The following is a 25,846-nucleotide window of genomic DNA, read 5'->3' on the forward strand; positions in this document are numbered from 1 at the left end:
TCGAAGATCGGCCAGGTTAACCCGCAGCTGAGGAGAAGTTATGATGTAATTTACATTTCAAAAACCAGAAGCCATTCATTTACGAATGTGATTGCACTTTAGTTTACATATTTAAATGGGCAGATATTAAGATTTGAATGAGGCAAAATAGCATGCTTATTCTCTCAAATATATTGGTATAATCATTTGTTTCAGATGTCCATCCATCCATCCATCTTCTACCGCTTATCCAGGGCCGGGTCGCGGGGGCAACAGCTTTAGCAGGGAAGCCCAGACTTCCCTCTCCCTAGCTACTTCTTCCAGCTCTCCCCAGGGGATCCCAAGGTGTTCCCAGGCCAGCTGGGTGACAGTCTCTCGAGCGTGTCCTGGGTCTTCCTCTGGGTCTCCTCCCGGTGGGACATGCCCGGAACACCTCACCAGGGAGGCGTTCAGGAGGCATCCGAATCAGATGCCCAAGCCACCTCATCTGGCTCCTCTCGATGTGGAGGAGAAGCGGCTCGACTCTGAGCCCCTCCCGGATGACCGAGCTTCTCACCTTATCTCTAAGGGAGAGCCCGGACACCCTGCGGAGAAAACTCATTTCGGCCGCTTGTATCTCGTTCTTTCGGTCACGACCCATAGCTCGTGACCATAGATGAGGGTTGGAACGTAGATCGACCGGTAAATTGAGAGCTTCGCCCTTGGGCTCAGCTCCTTCTTCACCACGACAGACCGATACAACGTCCGCATCACAGCAGACGCTGCACCGATCTGCCTGTCGATCTCTCGACCCCAAGATACTTGAACTCCTCCACTTGGGGCAAGATCTCCTCCCCGACCCGGAGGGGGCACTCCACCCTTTTCCGACTGAGGACCATGGTTTCAGATTTGGAGGTGCGGATCTTCATCCCAGCCGCTTCACACTCGGCTGCGAAACGCTCCAGTGAGAGTTGGAGAGCCCTGTTTGAAGGAGCCAACAGCACCACATCATCTGCAAAAAGCAGGGATGCAATACTGAGGCCCCCAAAACGGACCCCCTCAACGCTTCGGCTGCACCTAGAAATACTGTCCATAAAGGTTATGAACAGAATCGGCGACAAAGGGCAGCCATGGCGGAGTCCTACCCCCACTGGAAATGATTCCGACTTACTGCCGGCAATGCGAACCAAACTCTGACATCGGTGGTATAGTGACCGAACAGCCCGTATCAGGGGGTTCGGTACCCCATACCCACGAAGCACCCCCCACAGAACTCCCCGAGGGACACGGTCAAACGCCTTCTCCAAGTCCACAAAACACATGTAGACTGCTTGGGCGAATTCCCACATACCCTCGAGGACCCTGCTAAGGGTGTAGAGCTGGTCCACGGCCGGGACGAAAACCACACTGCTCCTCCTCAATCTGAGGCTCGACTTCCTGACGGACCCTCCTCTCCAGCACCCCTGAATAGACCTTACCAGGGAGGCTGAGGAGTGTGATCCCTCTGTAGTTGGAACACACCCTCCGGTCCCCCTTTTTAAAAAGAGGGACTACCACCCCGGTCTGCCAATCCAGAGGCACTCTCCCCGTTGACCACGCGATGTTGCAGAGGCGTGTCAACCAGGACAGCCCCACAACATCCAGAGCCTTGAGGAACTCCGGGCGGATCTCATCCACCCCTGGGGCCTTGCCACCGAGGAGCTTTTTAACCACATCGGTGACTTCAACCACAGAGATAGGAGAGCCCACCTCAGGGTCCTCAGACTCTGCTTCCTCCAAGAAAGACGTGTTGGTGGAGTTGAGGAGGTCTTCGAAGTACTCTGCCCACCGGTTCACAACGTCCCGAGTCGAAGTCAGCAGTGCCCCATCCCCACTGTACACAGTGTTAGTGGTGCACTGCTTCCCCCTCCTGAGACGTCGGATGGTGGACCAGAATTTCCTCGAAGCCGTCCGGAATCGGCTTCCATGGCCTCACCGAACTCTTCCCAGTTTTTGCCTCGGCGACCACCGAAGCTGCGTTCCGCTTGGCCAGTCGATACCCGTCAGCTGCCTCTGGGGTCCCACAGGCCATAAAGGCTCGATAGGACTCCTTCTTCAGCTTGACGGCATCCCTTACTGCTGGTGTCTACCAGCGAGTACGAGGGTTGCCGCCAAGACAGGCACCAACCACCTTACGGCCACAACTCAGATTGGCCGCCTCAACAATAGAGGCACGGAACATGGTCCACTCGGACTCAATGCCCCCCGTCTCCCCCGGAACATGGGAAAAGCTCTGTCGTAGGTGGGAGTTGAAACTCCTTCTGACAGGGGATTCCGCCAGACGCTCCCAACAAACTCTCACAATACGTTTGGGTCTGCCAGGACGGACCGGCATCTTCCCCCACCATCGGAGCCTACTCACCACCAGGTGGTGATCAGTTGACAGCTCCGCCCCTCTCTTCACCCGAGTGTCCAAAATATAATAATAATATAATAATAATAATGCATTTTATTTAAAAGCGCCTTTCATGCCACCCAAGGACACTGTACAGACAATAAGAAAATACAATGTAAAAATTAGTAAACGAGATATTATATAAAAACAGGACATAAAATCATAAAAACATAGGAAATGGAAGAGCTATGTGTTGTAGGCAATCCTGAACAGGTGTGTTTTTAGACGGGACTTGAAAGTGGAAAGAGGTGTGCAGTTTTGGAGGTCCGGAGGTAGGTTGTTCCAGAGCTTTGGAGCAGCGTGACTGAAGGCTCTGGCTCCCATGGTGCTCAGTCGGGCAGGGGGCACTGACAGGCGGAGGGAGGACGAGGATCTGAGGGAGCGAGAGGGGATATGCACCTGGAGAAGGTCGGATAGGTAAGGAGGGGCCAGGTTGTGGATGGCCATATATGTATATAGAAGCAGTTTGTAATTGATGCGATGTTGAACAGGGAGCCAGTGAAGCTGTTGGAGAACGGGGGTGATGTGCTGCTGGGAAGATGTTTTTGTGATGATGCGAGCAGAGGCGTTTTGGACCAGCTGGATTTTATGAAGGGACTTTTGAGGTAGGCCGAAGAGGAGAGCGTTGCAGTAATCAAGGCGGGATGTGACAAGACTGTGGACAAGAATAGCAGTGGTGCGGGGGGTGAGGGAAGGGCGAAGTCTGGTAATATTGCGGAGGTGGAAATAAGCAGTGCGGGTGATGGTGTTGATATGCGAGTGGAAGGTGAGCATGCTATCCAGGATGACACCCAGACTCTTAACCTGGGGGGAGGGGGACACTAGGGAGCTGTCAATGTTGAAGGAAAAACTGTTTACTTTGGATAAAGTGGATTTGGTGCCAAGAAGGAGGACTTCAGTTTTATTAGTATTTAATTTAAGAAAGTTTGTTGTGAACCATGTTTTGAGTTCGGAGAGGCAAGAGGTGAGGGAGGGGGGTGGGAGTATGGAGTTTGGCTTGCAGGAGAGGTAGAGCTGGGTGTCATCAGCAAAGCAGTGAAAGTGGATATTAAATTTGCGGAGGATATGGCCAAGAGGCAGGAGGTAGATGATGAAGAGAAGGGGACCTAGGACAGATCCCTGTGGTACACCTGTGGTGACTGGGGAGGGCTTTGAGGTGAAGGATTTGAGCTGGACAAACTGAGTGCGGCCAGTGAGGTAGGAGTGGAACCAACTGAGGGGAGTGTGGGAGAGACCAATGGAGGAGAGTCTATTGAGGAGGATAGGGTGAGAGATTGTGTCAAAGGCAGCGCTCAAGTCTAAGAGGATGAGGATGGATACTAAACCGGAATCAGATGCTATGAGGAGATCATTCACAATACGGATTAGGGCAGTCTCTGTGCTGTGGCGGGGGCGGAAACCGGACTGAAAGGGTTCATAGAGAGAGTGAAGGGACAGGTGGGAGTGGAGTTGAGCAGCAACAGTTTTTTCAAGGATTTTCGAGATAAATGGAAGTTTGGAGATGGGGCGGAGGTTATCAAAGTTGTTGGGGTCAGAGCCATGTTTTTTCAGTGTGGGGGTGATAGCAGCAGTTTTGAGGAGTGATGGGACAATACCAGAAGAGAGTGAGGAGTGGATAATAGCAGATATGAGAGGAAGCACAGAAGGAAGGCAGGATTTAACAAGGGATGAAGGGAGGGGATCAAGCTGGCAAGTGGTGGGCTTGGATTTGAGTATGAGGTTGGATAATTCAGCAGTCGTTGGTGGAACAAAACTGGAGAAGAGATGACAAGGAGAAGAAGGTTCAGATGGGGGGGGAGCAGGCAGGTTTTGATGAAGTTGGTGATGGATCTTAAGGATTTTGTGATTGAAGTGTTCCATTATGGAGTTGCAGGTTGCTGTGGAGTACAGGTGGAGGGGGAGAGAGTTTGGTGGCCGGAGGATTTTGTTCATGACGGAGAAGAGAGTTCTTGAATTTCCTTCGTTGGAGAGGATGAGGCCGGAGTAGTAGCTGGATTTGGTTTGTGCAATTTGGTCCTTGTATTTAGTGATATGGGTAGTGTACATGTCCTTATGGATGGTGAGACCGGTTTTCTTATAGAGTCGCTCAAGTTGGCGGTTTTTTGATTTCAATGATCTAAGAGCGGGTGTAAACCAGGGGGCAGATGTAGAGAATGAAGCAGTCCTGGTCTTCAGGGGGGCGAGAGAATTTAGAATATTTGTGAGGCAGGCATTGTAGTGAGCGGTGAGGTCATCCGGGTTTGAAAGGGCGTCTGGGGGCGGGGAACGGTCGATAATGGAGCAGAAGGTGTCAATGTTGATATTTTTGGTATTACGAAAAGAAATGAGGCGGGAGGTTTTGATTGTAGAGAGACGGAGTACGATGTTAAAAGTGAGGAGGAAATGATCGGTTTCAGGAAAAACATCAGCAGTGGGCTTGGAGGGGGAGAAGCCAGAGCAGCAAACCAAGTCCAATGTGTGGCCTTTGATGTGGGTGGGGAAGTCAGTAAGACAGTGTATCGCGAGGCTCTCCAGGTAGGATGTGAAGTCTCTTGTGAGTGGCAGGTCGGGGTTGTCCATGTGAATATTAAAATCTCCCAGCAAAATTAAATTTGGCGAGAGAGTGGATAAGTGTGTGATTAAACTGGAAAATTCATTGATGAAATCGCTATGTGGCTTCGGGGGGCGATAAACTGTGGCAATGATGGTTGGCGTGGGTCCAGGGAGTTTAAACACCATGCATTCAAAAGAGCTTGATGCAGGAACGGAGACTGGTAAGACTTTCCACTTCTCGCGGTGGATTACCGCGAGGCCTCCTCCACGGCCGTTGCCACGGGGACGGCAGATGTAAACAAAGCCGGGAGGAGTGGAGTCATTCAGAGCAGCGAAGTCGTTTGTTTGTTGCCAGGTTTCTGTTAAAACGAGGAAGTCAAGTTTGCGTTCGGCGAGGACGTCTTGAATGAGGTGACCCTTGTTCGTAAGTGAGCGGATGTTCAGCAGTCCAAAGTTGACAGCGGAGGTGTCATGTTTGATGGCGGCAGTGCTGTTAGCCGACCTAGCCAGGCGGGCTACTGCATAGTAGTTGGTGTTGCGGCCGCGGTTTCTGGGAGGACGTCGAGAAGTGGACCAGGTCGAGTTGATTGAGCCAGGATTTTTGTAGTCAACATGTCTACGCGACCCGCGGTGAATGTAGCGACGTCGAGGCAGGCGAGCGATGTCAGGATGATGGTGCAGTTCCGGCGGTGGAGGCTCCGGTGCAATCCTCCGGATCCGGAGAAGATCCGCGACAGAATAGTGGAGTAGTCCTGTCACTGGATGATGGCAGAACGTCAGAAGTATCAGAAATAACCCAAAGGCGGCGAAGTTGTGCCGCCCCATGACGAGGGAGAAAGGCCGGTGCGGTGACAGCCGGTAAGTTTAAGCTACCGGCGTTAGCCCGTGGACTAAGTTACGATTTGGGGTTTGATTGATCGGGTGAAGCTATGATTTGTTACATCAATCACAGTCCAAACAGTCCAAAAACAGAAGGGCAAAAGAAAAATCAGAAGAAATATCTGAAAAGTTTTGGAAAAGTTTGGAGTGAGAATATGCGGCCGCAAATCCGATGATACAACCACAAGGTCGATCATCGAACTATGGCCTAGGGTGTCCTGGTGCCAAGTGCACATATGGACACCCTTATGTTTGAACAAGGTGTCTGTTATGGACAGTCCGTGATGAGCACAGAAGTCCAATAACAAAACACTACTCGAGTTCTGATCGGGGGGGGCCGTTCCTCCCAATCACGCGCCTCCAGGTCTCACCGTCATTGCCCACGTGAGCATTGAAGTCCCCCAGTAGAACAAGGGAGTCCCCAGCAGGAGTACTCTCCAGCACACCCTCCAAGGACTCCAAAAAGGGTGGGTATGCTTGGTGCATATGCACAAACAACAGTCAGGACCCGTCCACCCACCTGAAGGCGGAGGGAGGCAACCCTCTCGTCTACCGGTGTGAACCCCAATGTACAGGCACTGAGCCGGGGGGCAATGAGTATGCCCACAACTGCTCTGCGCCTCTCACCGTGAGCAACTCCAGAGTGGAAGAGAGTCCACCCCTCTCGAGAGAACTGGTACCAGAACCCAGGCTGTGTGTGGAGGCAAGTCCGACTATATCCAGTCGGAAATTCTCTGCCTCACACACCAGCTCGGGCTCCTTCCCTGCCAGAGAGGTGACATTCCATGCCCCAAGAGCTAGCTTCTGCAGCCGAGGATCGGACCGCCAGGGTCCCCGCCTTTGGCTGCCGCCCAGCTCGCATTGCACCCGACCCCTTTGACCCCTCCCACGGGTGGTGAGACCATGAGAAGGGGGCCCATGGGTGTAGGCCCGGCCACCAGGCGCTCGCCAACGAGCCCCACCTCCAGCCCTGGCTCCAGAGGGGGGCTCCGGTGACCCGCGTCCGGGCAAGGGAAACTGAGTGCCATCGATTTTATTTATCATAAGGGGCTTTGTGAGCCGTGCTATGTCTGGTCCCTCACCTAGGACCTGTTTGCCATGGGTGACCCTGCAAGGGGCATAAAGCCCCAGACAACTTAGCTCCTAGGATCATTGGGACACACAAACCCCTCCACCACGGTAAGGTGACGGCTCACGGATGTTCAGATGTACTGTAATTATTTTCTGTATAAAAAATTAATTTGGTGTTCAGAAAGTCTTTTTTCAAACTTGAGTCTTGAGAAAGAGGGGGTCGTCTTATAATCAGGGCCGTCTTATATTCGGGCCAATATGGTATGTTGCGTTCAGGAAACTCGGAGCTGCGAGTAGCAGCCCATACTGTATATTTACCTTTGGCATCTTGAAATTTCTTTCGTAACAAGAGGCAATATTTTCCTGTTGCGTTTCGTAACTTGAAAATTTCGTATGAAGAAACTTCGTAAGTAGAGTTACCACTGTACTTTCCAATACAGTATACACAAATTACATGCACAGAATAGAGAGCAGGTTCATTAATGTGGTTCCTTTGCTTACTGCACCACAATACAATTTAACTATTTCTTGAACATTTGCCAAAAGTTGTCATATTTCCTGTGAGGGACATTTTTTTTTTCCGATCACACCAGAGCTCTTACATCAGGAGTGTGCAACCAGTTGATCGTGGTCGATTGGTAGTCCGTGGACTGGTCCCAAGTAAACCACACACAAAAAAAAAAAAAACAACCACAACAACAAAACCCAGACATTACTTTTTCAAGTAGGATTTGTATTCAACATTTACCTACCCCAATTCCAATGAAAGTGGGACGTTGGGTAAAATGCACATAAAAACAAAAAGTATCAAATGATTTGCAAATACTTTTCAAACTATCTTCAATTCAACACAGTACAAAGACAAGCTACTTAATGTTCAAACCCCAGTGCTGTCAAGCCATTTGATATACAGTAATCCCTCGTTTGTCGCGGTTAATGGGGACCAAAACCACCTGATAAACGAAAATCCGCGAAGTAGCGACCAATTAACATATATCACCAATCAACATGGTCTTCTTAGGCCGCCCCCCCCCTCAACCCACATGTACTGTATATGTTGCTCTATGTGACTCACTGTTGTTTTGCTGACTTTCACTGCTTCTCGCGGACCGTTTGCGAACTTTTTGCGGACTTCAAAAAAAAATATATATATACTGTATATATATAAAAAAAATTATGAATATATTTGAAAAAAATCTGCGATGCACCGAAGCCGCGATAAACGAACCGCGAAATAGCGAGGGATCACTGTATGTATTTTTTTATTTTAATCAATTAATCACATTTTTCCATTCCTCTTTTCTATTAAGCTTGTAACAGATATTTACATGAATTAAATCTTAGAAGTAACGTTAGGTCACCAAATTTAAACTAGATTTAGATTCATAGACTGTTCGAATAGTTTTCTTTGATCCATGAATGCAATTCTTCTCCAGCAATATATAAATGTTGAACATAATGAAAATCGATTCATGATTACAGGCATATTATTTATATATACTGTATATATATATATATATATATATATATATATATTCATCCAGTTGAAACAATTCAGAAAACTTCAGGTTTAGTTATGCTCACAAGTACCACACTCCAGCAGCAGTGATTTGCAAAGCCTTGTAAGGTAACTTGAGTAGGGTATTTTGCTCTGTGATGACACATGAAAAATGTACATTCGTACAACTAATATTGTATTTGAATATGGATTTTTAAAGTGTGCAAGAGATTTCTCCAACAAGTGTCAGGCAAGTAAATTTAGCTCATGTTAGTCCATCTTCGCTCCCGTGACTACTCTAAGTTTGGCTGCACACCCACACGCATACGCACACAAACACACGCACGCATACGCACACAAACACATAGCTGAGTACCATAGGAAGTAAATAAAACTGCATTAAATATGTTTTTTTAAATGCTTTAAATAATTTAAACTAATCTCCAAAGTTAACACTTTATGTTTGACAGCCCTAGATCAAACTAATCAATTTTGTTTTTGGGCAAATATTCATTTTTGACAATTGGAAGCCTGCAACGTTTTCCAAAAATACAGTATCATGTTACCGCAATGTTGCATCACCTTGCCTTTTAGCTAAACAAGTAAGCATTTGGGACTGAGGACATTATTTGTTGAAGCTTTGTCAGTAGAATTATTTGCCATTTTGCTTTATGTAAAACTTCATCTCAACACTACGGCTTCTCTGTTCCTTAATTTTTTGTGACAGAGTGCGTCACACAAATTTTCAAAGGGAGACAGATTTGGACTGCCGGTATGCCTGTCTAGTACTCACACTCATATGTTATATTACATTCAGAATGTGGTTTAGTATTGTCTTGCTGAAATAAGCAGGGACATCCCTGAAAAAAACAAAACAAAAGACATTTCAAACAAAGTAAAGAAAAAAAAGTAGCTGACTAAAATTATTGACCAATCTCTCTCAGAGAGCCAGCGAGTGAGCGAGGGCAAGAGAGAGAGAGAGATGTTGTTCCGGTTTATGCTGGACCCATCCAATTAGCTTGTGGGTAATGCCGTCACTGTCCCAATCACTAGTGGCATTACTGTTGCCTTTACCTTGCACATTTTCTCTTGTTCTTCCTTTCGGTCCTTGGTGTCACTCCATCTTTTCGTGCTTCTTTTAGTTGCTATCATTTGAGATTGCTACATCTATCAAGACTGCTGTCTTCAGATGTTTATCCATCATCACCAATATGTCAGGCTGGTCGGCTACCACTAGTTTCTCTGTCTGGAGCTGGAAGTCTGACAGGATATTGGCCTGGGTGTTCTCAAGCACCTTTGGAGGAGTCTGCCATCATGACTTTGGGACTTCTAGTCCATATTTGGTACACTATTTGTGCTACCTGGTTATGCCGCACCATGTATGCCTTGCCCGCCAGTGTCTTTCACGTTATATGCTGCACTATACCGTCTGATACGATGCACCATGGCATGATTAGTACTGTCTTTCAGTCCAACCTTTTCCAGCCACTGTGATATTTTGTCACCTACTTCTTTCATTTGTCGGAGTTACATGCCATGCAGGGACTTGTCTTTCCATGACAGTCCATCTGGCTCCTTCTCCTTACTGGACTTCTATTGTCTAAGGCAGGCATGTCCAGCTCCAGGCCTGGAGGGCAGTGTCCTGCCTGTTTCCCATCTGTCCTGGCTGCAACACACCTGATTCAAATGATCAGCTCATCAGCCAGCTCTGCAGCAACATGAGAACGAACGTGATTATTTGAATCAGGTATGTTGCAGCCGGGAGAGATGGAAGACAGGCAGGACCGAGTTTGGACACCCCTGGTCTAAGGCATTAAAGAAGCAGGTCGTTCCTGGGGGCCATTATCTCTATGTACTTTTGGAGGCCTGTTTCCTCCTGGATAGTGCCCATGACACTCACTAGTCCACAGCCCACTTCTTTCCGGTTTGTGGATAGCCTCAATGTGCTGGATTTGGGGTGGAAACCTCTGTTCAGTCTTGCCATTCAGCTGACTATTCAGGATCTGCCTCACCCTCCTTCGGTATTGGGCCATGGCCGCCCTTGCAGCTGCCTTCTCATGGTTGCTATTTGCCTGTGGAATTCCAAGGTATTTGTAGCTGTCCAGCACATCTGTTATGCTGCTTTCAGGTAGTTCAATCCTTTCAGTTGTGATCTTTCCTCGCCCACACTGATTTAGTCCGAATGACAGGTTGATGCCTTGCTGTTTGTCCATATGAGGTGAATCAGGAAGTCCATGTCACGCCCATTCTTGGCAGTTTTATTTTATTTTTTTTAATGCCGCTGCTCAGGGCTTCTCCAGCAGCGCATATCCTTGTTTGAGTTTATTTTCGTCCTTTAATTTTATTTATTTCTTCTTCCCATTTTGTTTTGTGTTTTTGTAACCCAAACCTATGGGGGGAGATGGGCATCTTCATTTCTGCTCATCTCCATCAATTTATTTTATTTTTTTTACGTTGACACGTGACCCCATTGTTTACAGTAGGGACCAGCTGTTAGCTTGGCGGGCTAACAGTGGGCTACTGGCCGGCGACAAACCAGACATTCCCCGCGAGGTGAAGAGGAGGAAACGGGGTGTCGGGCCGGGAAGGAGCGCCGCAAAAGGAGGAGAAGATATAGACGTGTCCTCCAGTCTGTCATCATGGGGAATGTAAGAGCGCTCCCTAACAAGATGGACGAGATAGCGGCGCTAACCCGACATCAAAAGGAGTACTGCGAGGCTAGCCTGCTGCTGTCATGGCTAACAGCAATTACTCCAGACACACACGCCGAATTGGAAGGCTTCCAACTCGTATGTGCGGACAGGAACACAGGGAGTGTTAAGAGAAAAGGAGGGGGTACTGGCTGTGCTTGTGAATGACAGATGGTGTAATTCTGGGCAGATCACTATCAAAGAGGAACTCTGCAGTCGGCACATTGAGCTGCTAGCCATTAGCCTCAGGCCGCACTACCTTCCGAGGGAATTTACGCACGTCATAGCTGTGACTGTTTACGCTCCCCCGTCGGCAGGGTCCCAGTACCCATTAACCGCAATAAGTGAGGGAACACTGTCATTTACATTTTGGTATAATCAGCAGCATTTATTTATTAAATGCACATGATGAATAATAGCAAATTGCATTTTTTTGTGAGTGTGGGCGTGGATGGTTGTTCGTCTCTGTGTGCCCTGCGATTGGCCGGCAACTGATTCAGGGTGTCTCCCGCCTACTGCCCGAAGACGGCTGGGATAGGCTCCAGCACCCCCCGCGACCCTAGTGAGGATCAAGCGGTTCGGAAAATGGATGGATGGATGCATTATTTTGTCGAGAAACATTTTTCAGTGTGGAAATTTCAAAACAGAAACATAAATTTCAGTTTAAACTTTCTGAAATGGTTGTAATTGTTCCATGGAAGCGAAGATTTCTGATTCTGGAATTAGCTGCACTGGCTAGCCAGCCAAAGCTTGTTGCTCGCTAACTGCTGTGGCATACGTCCACCAAGCTTGCCTCGCATACGTCCACCGAGCTTGACTCAACCTCCTACATTCACACGTGTGCCTCCAGCCGAGTGAAGCTCAGTGGGAGTGTTTCTGTGGTTCCGTTTTGGGAAGAATGTACACATCTATGGTTTACAGTTTTGCTATTCCATGCGTTAAATTAGGAACAAATGCAAATTTTGACACGTAAAATGCAATGTGAAACGATTTATTTCGAGCCTTCACCAGTAATAAATCATATGCATTACTGGCCGCATGAAGAATTGTGGGATTATTTTGCATTAGAAATTTATGATTCATAGCCAGGGCTTTTGATGCGTATTCCCCCCAAAACAATATTGATAGACAAAATGGCCCTAGACCAGTGTGGTGGGAAATCTGTCCTGCTCATTTCAACTCACCATTGACCATGTGGCAAAAGGATGGTGTGCACCCTGCTTTTCTAAATGGAAAGAAAGCAGCAGAAAGCTGATCTGCACTTACCTCAGAATATCATGGAGACCACTAGGATTGCGGTAAAACTGGTTTGGGAATTCCTGTGAAAAAAATGCATGGCTAAATAAATGGTGTACAACAAAAATCCATAACACTGACAATCAAGACAATCAACAGCATATTTCTAAATTCACCCACAATTACAGATCGAGGTTTTTGGGGCCACATATCTGCAAAAAGCAGAGACATAATAGTGTTGTCACCAAACTGGAGCCTCTCAACACTTTGTCTGCGCCGAAAAATTTGATGACCAGAATATGTGACAAAGAGTAGCCTTGGCGGAGTTCAACCCTCATTGGAAATGAATCTGACTGACTGCCGGTAATGTGGACCAAACTCGGACACTGGACGGACAGGGGCCGAACAGCTCATGCTAGGGTGTCCAGCACGTATGCTTCCTGAGTAACCCCGAGGGACCTGGTCCAACGGTTACTCCAAGCCCACAATGCACATGTAAACTGGTTGGGCAGACCCCCATGCCACCTCGAGGATCCTGCCGAGGTGGTAGAGCAGGCCCACAGTGCCACGAAATAGACCTCACAAGGGAGGTTGAGGAGTGTGATACTCCTCCATCTTTAATGGATGTTGCAAAGGCATGACAACCCGGAGAGCCCCAAAACATCCAGAGCCTTTAGGGACTACGAGTGGATCTCATCAACCCCTAGGACCTGGCTATTGAGGACTGTTTCAACTACCTCAGTAACCTCAACCCCACAGATAGGAGAACCCACCTCATGTTTCCCAGACTCTGCTTCCTCGCGGGAAGGGGTATCGTAGAAATGAAGAAGTCTTGGAGGTATTTTGCACCGATTCACAACTTCCTGAGTCAAGGTCACCAGCGCTCCATCTCCACAACAGATAGTGTTGATGGTGCACTGCTCCCCCTCCCACCCTCCATGAGATGTAGGATGTTGGACCAGAATTTCTTCAAAGCTGTGCAGAAGCTATGCTCCATGATCTCACCAAACTCCTCGTATGCCTGAATTTTTCCCTCCCAAACTCTTGGCTAGCCAGTACCTATCAGCTGCATCTGGACTCCCACAGGCCACAAAGGACTCCTTCAGTTTGACAGCATACCCCATCACTGGTGTGGACCAACAGGTCCTCGGATTGTCGCCACAACAGGCGACGACCACCTTACAGCCAGAGCTCCAGTCGGCAACTTTCATGGCACATTCTCATCATAGGAGGTTCTTGTCAAGGGGTTCTTTGCTTCCTGCTTGTGTAGTGTGTAGACACCAGATGCACTTCTCTGCTTTGTTTTTTGCTTGAATTACAGCTTTTCTCTTTTTCTGGACACTTTAAAAAAAAAAAATGAATTTTACTTTTCCCCCCCTTTTTATGTAATGTCGGCTAGGGTAAATTTTTTCATCATTTTTCTTTAACTCCTCGCAATAACTTGAGCATGGCCTGCCAATTATCTCTAGACAGTGTTAGATGAAGTCTCTTTGGCGTTTATGATTCTATCGGTGACTGGAGCCAGACCGTTATCTTGCTGTGACATTTCTCTTGCTCGCACTTAGTTTCCCTTCTCTATGACACCCTTGGCAGACAGAATCGATTTCAGTTTAGACTGTGAGGTCACGCATTGTCACAAGGGCTAGGCAAAGCCGCCCACATGTGTGTGAGCAGCCAAGACAATGTAAAACAGAATAATAATAATAATAATACATTTTTTTAGCGCCTTTCAAGACACCCAAAGACACTTTACAATAAAAAACAATAAAGCACAATACGGGTTGAGCAGCGGCAGCCAAACGCGCCAGCGTTCTCTCAACCCGGAAGTCAGAAAGAAACCACAAGGGAGGGAGAGGGGGAGAAAAAACCCACGCTCGAACTATCCTCATTTTGAGGATAATTTGAGTTAGGCAAAAAAAAACTCCTGCACAAGCGTATGACAGTTACAACAGGTCACAAGACATGAACAATAAAGGCGGTGATACAAGGGAGTGTATGCGCGATTGATTGTCTGGTTGTGTGTGCGTGTCAGGCCACAGCTGGTACGTCAAGCTCTTCTCATGGAGACGGTCCTGTATCAGTCTATGGCCGAGAAGGAGGGGGTGATGGTAGGGCACTAGCTTCTTTCATCAGGGGAAGGTCGAGATAGCAGATGTTGTTTTTGGGAGCAGGCTGCCCAACTATTTCAGACAGCCTTGAGTCCGTGGCTTGTGTCTCTTAATTCATTTACACGCTTTGACGTATAAATACGTCAATTAGCGCATAGCCACTGCCTCCCAATGACGTGAAAATACGTCAATCACGTTTTTTCATGGGGGAGGGTGCAAGAGAGTCTGATGCAACTTCTCACTGAAGGATTAGGCTTGACGGCAATGTTAAATAGTAAAAAAATGGCCATCAGGTGGCAGTGGTGCAAAAGTCCACCAGGATCATGCCGCAGAAGTAGTAGATGGGGCGATGTGGATAGTGGATCGGAACATTAGCAACTAGCAACGATGGAGAAAAGGAAACAACCAACACTTGAGAAGTTTTTTTCGGTATAAAAGCGTCCTTGAAACAACACAACAAAGGAGATGGTGTTTGTGTGGAAGAGAAGATGACGCTTCGGTCACATAATCGAAAGCAGCACCCGTCAAACGACGGCCTGCGCAAACATCGCGTGCTATACGCGGCCCGCATAGCTCACGCCGAGTTTCGAGTTCATCTGATGAAGATGAACATGCTCCACGTCCCGGACCATCGCTTGGCAGAGAATTTTGTGCCCCTCATGGCGCACATCGCCCAGCAATGACGACAAAGAGGCTGCATGTGCCTTCGCATGGCCGACGCCGGGCACAAGTCAGCGATTCGCTGGAATCGTCTCGTAATGACGACTGCGAAGACGATGAATTGGAGAGCAATTTGGATCCGGATCTGTCGGACAAATACGTGCCTTCGGACATAACGGAAGCTGAGAGTCCTCGCCAGAGCCGCTGGAACGAGGAGGTAACTGCTGACTAGCTTGCAAGTTCCCATTCAAAACTTCATCACTTCTTATGCCTCATCAGTCACTTTTATGCACCGCTACATTCCCCTCTGTAATATAAAGTTGCCAGTAACACTAATCATTTATGTACGGTTGATGCGTCTCGTAGATGTGAATGAAAATATGTGCCGTAAATGTGCTGACTTGCGTGTCGCCGTAGGTTTAAAAAAAAAACGGAACACATTTGGTCCGCTCAGCTCTGCTAAAACCACTGGTGTTCAATTTATATTCCATTTCATTTCAAATTGGATGCTGAGCAATGTGGAATGAATGGTGTAAATAGCAGTGTACGAGCATGTATGCGTGTGAGAGATGTTGAAATGTAAGTGTATAGCAACAATAAAAAAATAGAAAAATAAAAGTGTGGTAATTGTACATACTTCTATAAATTACAGATTGTCCAACCAGAAGCCAAAAGATGATGCCTCCTTGCTTTGGTGGTGGAAAGAAAGGTAAATAAAAGTATTCTACCTCACTCTGCAGCAATACATATTTGCAACTTTTTATGTTTCTATAATTTATAGGTCGTGCATCTGGATGTGGTGCGGAAGAATCGATGTGGCGACAAACTGGATGGAAGCCAAAAACCATCTTCTTCACAGCTGCACTTTCGTTCATTCAATTTGCACTTTTGTTCATAGTTCAATAGTTTTTTATGTGCAAATAAATTATTTTGGTATAAAAAAATTTGCAATGTTGTTTTGTCAGAGGAACACATTATTGAGGTATTTGTGCTGTCACAAAAGCAAAAAAATAGTGTAAAACTTGAAATGATGCAAAAAGCTAATTTTCTCTGGATTTCTGAAGAAAATCTGCCTTTTCCATAAAATTTAGTAATTTTCTAATGCTGATTGCCAACAAACGGAGAAAGATAGAAACAAACTTTTTTCTGCTGAAAGAAGAGAGTCTCACCTTTCTTTTGACAGGTTGCATGTTTATATAGCCGCAGAACAGAAAATTCTGTGGGCCTTGCAAATCAGTCAAAATTCAGTCAAATGTGAGTGATTGAGGGGGTTGCTCCAGTGAAAAAGGGTGGTATTCAATGGAGCAGAAAGCAAAAGCGTCCGCCTTCGCCGAGAGCCAAGCAAGAAGCAAGAATAGCCCTTCTTCCGCAGTTTCACAGAAAAGTCTCCATGGCCGTGTCTTGATTTTTCTGGAATCCATTAATTGGTTCAACTGAGAATATGCAGTCTTCTGGTAGTTACTACTAGCATTGAAAGCATTCAAGATAAGGGCAAAGTTCTCTCAGAACTTTTCAACTTGTGCAGAAACCCTGTGGTTTTATGCTCGCTGTTGATTTTTTCTTCGACTCCGTCCTCACTGGAATTTTAATAGTTCGACTAGACCAGTACATAAGTTCAACGATTACATACACACACACGCACACGCACACACGCACACACACACACACACACACACACACACACACACACACACACACACACACACACACAGTATGGATTCATGGATGGATGCATGGATAGACGGACTGAAGATAATGTGAGGCAATGGCTGTTTTTGAAATGTCTGCGAAGGCAACACCACACACATTTGGATAGATGGTGGGAGGTGGGAGGTGCGGAAATGAGAAGTGAAGTTGACCAGAAACATCATGGAGGGATTATTTCTGCACGTACCTCAACCAATATAAGGTTCATGCCTGTAGATCTTGCATCTCCCACCATCTTTAGGCAGTTGTACTTGTTGGCCCTTAGAAGAAATTCTTGGAATTGGGCTGACTGTGAGGTACTGGATAAACTGTTTGTTGTCCTGTCTAACACATAATAGACACAGACAAACAGAGAAATCAGCATTGAGAGAAACGAGGTGGAATTTGGATTGAACTGACATAAAATAAAAAAATTTCCAAATAAAAATTTAGCCTGGCAGCATTTGTTTCCAATTAATCAGGGATGGCCAAGTACCAATTCCACATATTGATATGGGACCAATACGAGCCTTATTTCAATGTGTCAAGACTAGAGGTAAGATCGGGTGGCCCGAGCCTGAGCCCGACCCGAAATTTTTTGGCCCGGTCTTACCTCTCGTCAAGACCCCTCGAGGCTGCAGACACCAGTTACTCATACTTAAAGAGCCCTCTGGTGGCCATACTATGAACATGAAGTGAATGCAATGTTGAGAGAACATTTTTCTTACCGATGCTGTCATATATCCCATTAAGATCCCATTTTGATAAGTTGATGTCGAGAGCTCATTATTCATGTGTTGCTACGAAAATGAACACATTTATTTGCTAATTCAATTCCAGCATAGTTGACAAAGTATTTTAAAGTGAATCCTGATCAGTCCTCTCATATGCCCATTAATATACTATTTTTATTCAATAAGCATTTCAGAGCTGCGAACCTGTGGAAATTCCTTTGCATTAATAGACAAACAGACAGATAGCTACATAGCCAGACAGATAGATATCTGTTGACGAATGACGGTAAAATGATGGATGAAACACAATATTGTATTGGATATTCGCAAATTCATAGTTCGCATCCTGTTCATTGTAGATTAATGCTGCGGCTTTTTTCGTATGTCTCGGGGTGCTACAAGTGCCTGCCAGTTTTTGTTGGCCTAGGTCAAAATTACTGAAAATTGTTTTATTTTTCCACTGTAGGTGGTGCTACAGAGCCATTTTGTTTTATCGTTCTTTGGAATAGCACAATTTTCACAATGGCCAATGAGTGTACAAAGGTTGGTGAGCTTTCGTGCATGTTTCAGTACCCAAAAATGTGATTCGTTCTTGTGAAATAAATAATACCTTATTATTATGAATAATAATTTATACAAAAACAATAACAATAATAATTCAAGCTGCGAGCAGCTACAAAGGGCCTTCGCAGCCCTGGCAAAGTTGAGGTGCTGTCACTTTGGGATACTGACACAATGGAAATTAGACATCAGATTTAAAGTTATTTGGATGAAATATGAAATTTGGCAAAAATTGAAAGGAAATGAAAAATGGCTGACATCCTGATACCTTTAGCAAATGGCTCCAAGAGACTTTTTCATAGGTCTTGGGCTGTCATATACCTACAAATACATCCCAAATGTCATTGCTTGTGGGGACACGTTGTTTCACTAAAAATTTGTCGAGGGTGTTGTTGAGCCATTTTTTAAAAATTGCGCACTAACCTATATTAATTCTGTTGCTCTGCCTCATGTGTTTGCAAAGTTTCATCAGTTTTCGAACATGTTAAGAATCTCAAAAATAGTGCTGTCTTCTTGGAAAACTGTGTTGCCATGGCAACAGCTTTTCGCAAAAATAAATTTCGTTTTGCAACATCATGAGGGCCTGAGCACTGTTTAGAGCAGATATGAGGTAAATCTGGTTAACCAACTGTGAGAAAAACACCAAGAGTAAAAAATGTTTCCTACAGCCATTTGATCATGTGGGTCAAGTTGTAGGGAGCTTTTAGTCAGGTGATGCGGAAATCCATCCATCCATCCATCTTCCACCGCTTATCCGGGGCCGGGTCGCGGGGGCAACAGCTTTAGCAGGGAAGCCCAGACTTCCCTCTCCCTAGCTACTTCTTCCAGCTCTCCCTGGGGGATCCCGAGGCGTTCCCAGGCCAGCTCGGGCCCCTCCCGGATGACCGAGCTTCTCACCTTATCTCTAAGGGAGAGCCCGGACACCCTGCGGAGAAAACTCATTTCGGCCGCTTGTATCCGGGATCTTGTTCTTTCGGTCACGACCCATAGCTCGTGACCATAGATGAGGGTTGGAACGTAGATCGATTGGTAAATTGAGAGCTTCGCCCTTTGGCTCAGCTCCTTCTTTACCACGACAGACCAATACAAGGTCCGCATCACAGCAGATGCTGCACCGATCTGCCTGTCGATCTCTTGCTCCCTTCTGCCCTCATTCGTGAACAAGACCCCAAGATACTTCAACTCCTCCACTTGGGGTAAGATCTCCTCCCCGACCCGTAGGGGGCACTCCACCCTTTTCCGACTGAGGACCATTGTTTCAAATTTGGAGGTGCTGATTTTCATCCCAACCGCTTCACACTCGGCTGCGAAACGCTCCAGTGAGAGTTGGAGAGCCCTGCTTGAAGGAGCCAACAGTACCACATCATCTGCAAAAAGCAGAGATGCAATACTGAGGACACCAAAACGGACCCCCCCAACACTTTGGCTGCGGCAAGAAATTCTGTCCATAAAGGTTATGAACAGAATCGGCGACAAAGGGCAGCCTTGGGGTGAGTCCTACCCTCACTGGAAACGATTCCGACTTACTGCCGGCAATGCGAACCAAACTCTGACATCGGTGGTATAGTGACCGAACAGCCCGTATCATGGGGTCCGGTACCCCATACCCACGAAGCACCCCCCACAGAACTCCCCGAGGGACATGGTCAAACGCCTTCTCCAAGTCCACAAAACACATGTAGACTGCTTGGGCAAATTCCCACATACCCTCGAGGACCCTGCTAAGGGTGTAGAGCTGGTCCACTATTCCACGGCCGGGACGAAAACCACACTGCTCCTCCTCAATCTGAGGCAGACGTCCTGACGGACCCTCCTCTCCAGCACCCCTGAATAGACCTTACCAGGGAGGCTGAGGAGTGTGATCCCTCTGTAGTTGTAACACACCCTCTGGTCCCCCTTTTTAAAAAGAGGGACTACCACCCCGGTCTGCCAATCCAGAGGCACTCTCCCCGTTGACCACGCGATGTTACAGAGGTGTGTCAACCAGGACAGCCCCACAACATCCAGAGCCTTGAGGAACTCTGGGCGGATCTCATTCACCCCTGGGGCCTTGCCACCGAGGAGCTTTTTAACCACATCGGTGACTTCAACCACAGATATAGGAGAGCCCACTTCAGGGTCCTCAGACTCTGCTTCCTCCAAGGAAGGCGTGTTGGTGGAGCTGAGGAGGTCTTCGAAGTACTCTGCCCACCGGTTCACAACGTCCCAAGTCGAAGTCAGCAGCGCCCCATCCCCATGATGCGGAAATGTAAAGTACATTCAAAATGACTTCCTGTTAGGTTTAGCATATGGCTCCAAAATATTTTTTCACAGGTATTGGGCGGTTTCACACTGCACCAAATTTTCAGAGATCTTGGTGAAACATAAAATTGGGGCTGCTTTGTTAAAAAATTCTAAGGAGCAGTGGTGAGCCATTTTTCAAAAATTGTACAATCAACTAAAAATATGAATGACTTTGCCAGGCCTGATAGATGTGCAAAGTTTCCTGAGTTTTCATGCATGTTCAGACCCTCAAAATTAGCATTGTTTTCTTGGTGAACTGCGTGTTGCTACTCAACTCAACAGTATTTATCGAGCACTTTAATACACCCACTGCTGTATACAAAGCACTGTGCATGGAGCGTACATGTACTTAATTTATGTACGTAACTAGAGGCAGATTTTCTACAAAAAATTAGTGCGTAACTTGAAATGTTCATAAAAATGGTTGTTAATAACTTGAGGTTCCACTGTATTTATATACAGTGGAACCTCAAGAAGAAGAAGAAAGATGAGGAAGAAGTGGAAGAAGATCAATACGGACCTCGCAGCCCTCATTATAATGACCAGGAGCTATGGTTCAAAACTGTCAGTTGGGAGAACAGTCAAAAAGAGATTTAAATGCATTAAATATAGCACTGAAGACAGTGAGGATAAGATACGATAAGATAAGATAACCTTTATTTGTCCCACACTGGGGAAATTTGCAGTCTACAGCAGCAAAATGGGGGGGGGGGGGGGGGGGTAGAAAAGAAAAAAAGTGTTGTATGCACCAAAAAAAAAATGTTTCAGAATTTGTTTTTTTTGAGGATTGTCATCATCAAGTACGGAAATCATGACACAACAGCCACATTACCAATAACTCATCACTCCAAAATAGATGAAAAGACAAGAAGGGGTCAGGGAGGCTGCCAAAAGGTAAACAGCAAAACTGAGGGAGCCACAGAAATTTATGGCAAGTACTAGCTGTTTAGTACATGTGACAACAATCTTCCATCTTCTAAATATGTATGGGCTGGCAAGACGGAACATTATTCTATTAAAATAAATAAATAAATAAATAGCATTTTTTAAAACCACATTTTGAAAAGCCATATGCAAATCACCCAAACCGTTTTGGGAAAATGTGTTGATGAAACCAAGGGTGAACCTTTTTGGTTTGGTGCAAAAACAACACGACCAAAAGAACACCGGTGCAGAATTATGCTTTGGGGGTGGTTTTGTGCAGCTGAAACTGGTGCCCTAGTCAAGGTGGAGGGCTTCATTTATTGGTTCAAAATACCAGTTAGTGTCAGCACAAAACAGCCATGGCTTCCAAGCTTCTATTTGAAAACAAAAAGAAATAAATTAATGAACACATAAATAAACAGGAGCACATAACTCCCACTCTGGCATCCTTTCACTGGCTCCAGATATATTTTAGACTTCTTTTTAAGATTCTATTATTTGTTTTCAATTCTTTCAATTGCCTCGCCCCATCTTAACCTGTCCGGTGCCTCAGGTCTGCGGACCAGACATGCTTCAGGTACTGAGGACTAAGTGGTGGAGGCTCAGAGAGGATTGAGTGTTTTCCGTTTCTGGTCCCTCTCTTTGGAATGACCTCCCACTCAACGTCAGGTATGTCCCCCCCCCCCCCCCCCCACTGCCCATCTTTAAAACTATTTTTATTCTTTGACTTTTGACTCTGCATGAGACTTGATTTTTAGTTTGACTGCTTTTGTGCTTTCTACTGCCTTCATTATACAGCGCTAGTTGTTTGTAAGTGCTCTGTAAATACTTTATTTGGAGTTAATCAGAGGTATGTGGAAAATGGGGGCAGAAGTGGGCCGACTCGTATTTAACAATAGTTTCAGACCCAATCTGCAAACTCATTTACCGTTTGGGCATTATGTCCACACTAAGGCGGCATTTCGGAGCCTGAAAATGTTCCCTTTTACAACCGGGGCCCAGAGTGAATGGATCACAGAACGCCGCCCCTTGTGTTTCAATATGGGCAACACATACACATTGTTTCCTGGAATGATGCCGTCCCCAAAAAAGAGAGCAGTTCTCACTTAGATAACGCGTCACCCCAATTCTTCTGTGACTGCGGTCAGCACCATCATTGACAACAACCGGATAACTAGAGGACCCAATAAACCCAAAGCCTCCTAGCTTGTGTCCAAGATGGCGCCCGAGTAGGCAGCCGTCGGCAAGTGTTCTTCAAGAGCCTTGCTTTTATCTTTTGTTTTGTCACATGGTGTTTTTTTTTTCATCGTGTGGACCTGATGCGGACTGTTTACAGTGTTTTTTAGCCCCGACATACATCAAAGGAGAAGGATCTGTGCTTGGTGGTTGCGCCTTCTTGGCAGCACGCCTGTACCAGCACAGATTTTGATTTGGAAGAATGTCGGCGCCATTTGACTGTCAGTGCTGGACAGCCCCGGGCGCTTGTGTTTTTTGCGCATGTAATGGGCAGTATTTTTCACAGACCCGTTTTGTTCAGTGGAGAGGTCGGCACTGTTGGACAGTCGGCGTTGGTGCGGCTGGATGGATGGCTGCTGAAGTTGAGGATGAGGAGAGAGGAGCGTTGGTGCGGAGCGTAGATGCGCATTTGAAACTGAGAGTCGCCGCTTGGAATTGAAATGGATTTACATGGGACAGGAGAAGTGAACCAATCTCTTTTTTTCGTCAATGGATGCTACAGCTTCTTGTTGACTTTGAAACTTAGCTTGTAGTACATTTTGAGCATGACGTCTCTGATCCACTGGTGAAAGGACACTTTCATTCTCTCCTCTTTCATGTCAAACTGCTTTAAACAACAAAGGGTATGAGGGAAAAGCGGTTAGGATTGCATGACTGTCCGTGTTTTCATGTTCATGTTCATGTCAACTTTATTGTCAAATGTGCGACATGTGCAACATACAGCACAGATGAAATTTCTTTCCTCAGGGGAAAGAGGAGCCGCTGCGGGTGCCCGCGCCGCCATCAAAAGAACAGTTCACATTAAATGACAAATAATACAACCCAACACGTAAGTCCCAGACAGTCGTGCAATCTTAACCACTTTTCTGCATACACTTTGTTGTTTGAAGCAGTTTTATGTTATGTGTTGTGTTTATTATTTTACTTTAAGTTAACTGTTTTGTTAAGCGCTTTGTTACAGCTGCAGCTGTTGTTAAAGCGCTATATAAATCAGGAGGTATTGTTTTGCATTGTATTGTTTTGTTTTTGGCAACTTCCAGTGGCTGCTCTACAGCATCAATTTACTGGCATGTACTTTACAACCTTTCAGCGGCTTCTTGTGGACACACACATTTCTTGAAATGTTTCCATGTTCACAAGATTTATTTTATTTTTTGCGATAAAGTGGCTCCGTTTCCGTGTCGACATGGCCTGAATGTGATTGAGTTCATGACTAAATGTGTGCTTACTTGTTCAAACACTCCATTATTTTTACTTCTCCTTTCGAAAATATAATACCATATTTTCCGCACTAAAAGGCGCACTTAAAAGTCTTCTATTTTCTTAAAAGCTCACAGTGCGCCTTAAAATCTGTTGTGCCTTATGTATGGTCATTACGGTAATATGTCAACCCCAAAATAGCTCCTTGCTGGAGACATGCAATATAACACGGAAATAGAATAGCGACAAGAGAGTTCAACGTTAACGAGTCAATGTTATAACTTGCTGTTGGTTCAGTGAACTGTGTCGCTGATTCATTAAATAAGATTTTGTGCAGCTCCGAAAAAAGGAGAGCTGTGGTGTTGTTTTTTTTAAAACGTACACTCTATTAATGGTTTTCACAGTCTCAACAAATACAGGTACGTCTTTGTCCGTCTCCGTGCCTTCTCTTCTTCTGTTCGACTCGAGAGGCGTTCATGACCGCCTCCGAAAAACATAAATTAACGATTCCTTCAATGAAACTACGAAAATTGAAAATAATGCATCCAAACAGAAAGTCAAGCGAGGAAATCACAAAATAAATTCTACAGTCCCTCTACAGAATTTATTTTGTGATTTCCTCGTTTGTGAATACAGTACACAACAAAAGAATAAATAACAAACACTTCTGAGGCAGTCCAGTCTCCTACACTTTCCTGACATCTGATCCTTCTGTTTGCATTTCCTTGACCATAGCTCTATCTAGTGGATGCATTGTAGATTGCGATTCATAATCCAGTGCGTGCAATATATTTAAAAAAATGCAAAATAAACCATTCATTGAAGGTGCGCCTCATAATCCAGTGCGCCTTTTCGTGCGGAAAATATTGTATTTTATTTTAATTGAGATGCCCAGCATATGTTTCACATTATTGGTGGATTTCTTTTTTTTTTAGTTATTCATTTTGGTTTTTATTTTTATATCACAAAATCCTGGCACTTGTACGAAAGCATGTTGACTTTTGATACCCACAGAATCTTAAAATAAAATTGAGAATAGCAGTGACAGAGAACTTGTCTAGGTTATATACCATTATCCTCACCTTGCTGACTGTTGGTGTACGAGTCCAGTTTCGGTGGGTTGGTCCACTCTTGAATTCTTAGGCCCAGTTCCAGAGACAAAACCTGGATTGTAGCAGTCTTTCCACACCCCGATGGTCCTGTTAGCAGCAATAGCCCACCCTGTGAGGAAGAACAGGCAATGTGTGACAATGTCTACATGTACATTGGTACTGTGTGTAAACACACACACACACACACACACACACAAATGCACACTTGTATAATCATATGCATACATTCATTTGAGCTAGATATACAGTACTATATAAATGTACATATAGAACAGTGCTTCTCAATTGTTTTCTGTTCCGCCCCCTCAACAAGAAGAAAACAATTCGCACCACCCCACTCTCTGCTGCCATGATAATCATCATTTGTCTATAAAATGGTTAAACGTCCACTTCTGCAGGATATAGTATCTTTGTTAAAATTAAAGAAAGAAAAAAAAAGAAATATAGCTCAACTCACAGCAAAGAATAACTTAACATTGGTTTTTAGTCTGTAACAGGAAAGATTTTAAATGGATCAATTTTCCTGAAATTAAAAAAAAAATCCTTGTTAAAACATTTATGACCAGCTTATTGCACCATTTGATCCATTGCACCATTCTGAAAACTAAAATTAAATAAAACAATAAATAATAAATTAAAATTCAAAGCAACATTAACCGAGGAACAGAATATATAAAACACTTTAGTCCACAAAACAAAAATGAATAAAACAATTTGTGCTGATTTTTTTGGCTTTTTTTTTTAATCAAAATGAGGAAGTAAGAATTAATAGCTACGATGAGCACGTTTTGCAGTAGGCAACTTTTCCAGCGGCTTATCTGCGTGATTAAGATGTAATATTGTCAAGTGGTGCCTTGGTTTATTTGGCTTTGTGCTGTCTGCTGCCAGCATTTTTAGACACAGTTAACACACCGGTCTTTCCTCGTCTCCCACTGTAGTCACAGTGAAACCAAGTGCTGCATATGGTTCGTCATATTTCATTGTCTTAGCTTTCGCGTGACTTAGTTTTGTCTCATTATCTGATATAGAGCAAGGGTCCTGTAT

At 45.4% G+C, this 25,846-nt stretch overlaps 1 protein-coding gene and 1 long non-coding RNA gene across 6 annotated transcripts in view; one reads left to right on the forward strand and one right to left on the reverse strand.

The window, feature by feature from the left end:
- Positions 1 to 25,846, reverse strand: part of rad17 (RAD17 checkpoint clamp loader component) — a 93,916-nt gene that overhangs the window by 65,931 nt on the left and 2,139 nt on the right. For all 5 annotated transcript variants that reach the window (XM_086110632.1, XM_086110630.1, XM_086110631.1 and 2 more), the window contains exons 4-6: positions 24,773 to 24,911; positions 16,961 to 17,097; positions 12,329 to 12,381 (exon numbers count right to left, since the gene is read on the reverse strand). In XM_086110632.1, the coding sequence (XP_085966758.1) occupies positions 12,329 to 12,381; positions 16,961 to 17,097; positions 24,773 to 24,911 (329 nt within the window). The remainder of the gene's footprint in view (positions 1 to 12,328; positions 12,382 to 16,960; positions 17,098 to 24,772; positions 24,912 to 25,846) is intronic.
- LOC147205567 (uncharacterized) lies at positions 10,907 to 15,986 on the forward strand. The gene is made up of 3 exons (XR_015100878.1): positions 10,907 to 15,283; positions 15,719 to 15,775; positions 15,848 to 15,986. It is a non-coding gene; the product is annotated as an uncharacterized LOC147205567 (long non-coding RNA).

The sequence above is a fragment of the Hippocampus guttulatus genome, chromosome 5, assembly GCF_054856545.1.
Source record: "Hippocampus guttulatus isolate MCC_2025c chromosome 5, RoL_Hgut_1.0, whole genome shotgun sequence".
Classification (NCBI taxonomy): Eukaryota; Metazoa; Chordata; class Actinopteri; order Syngnathiformes; family Syngnathidae; genus Hippocampus; species Hippocampus guttulatus.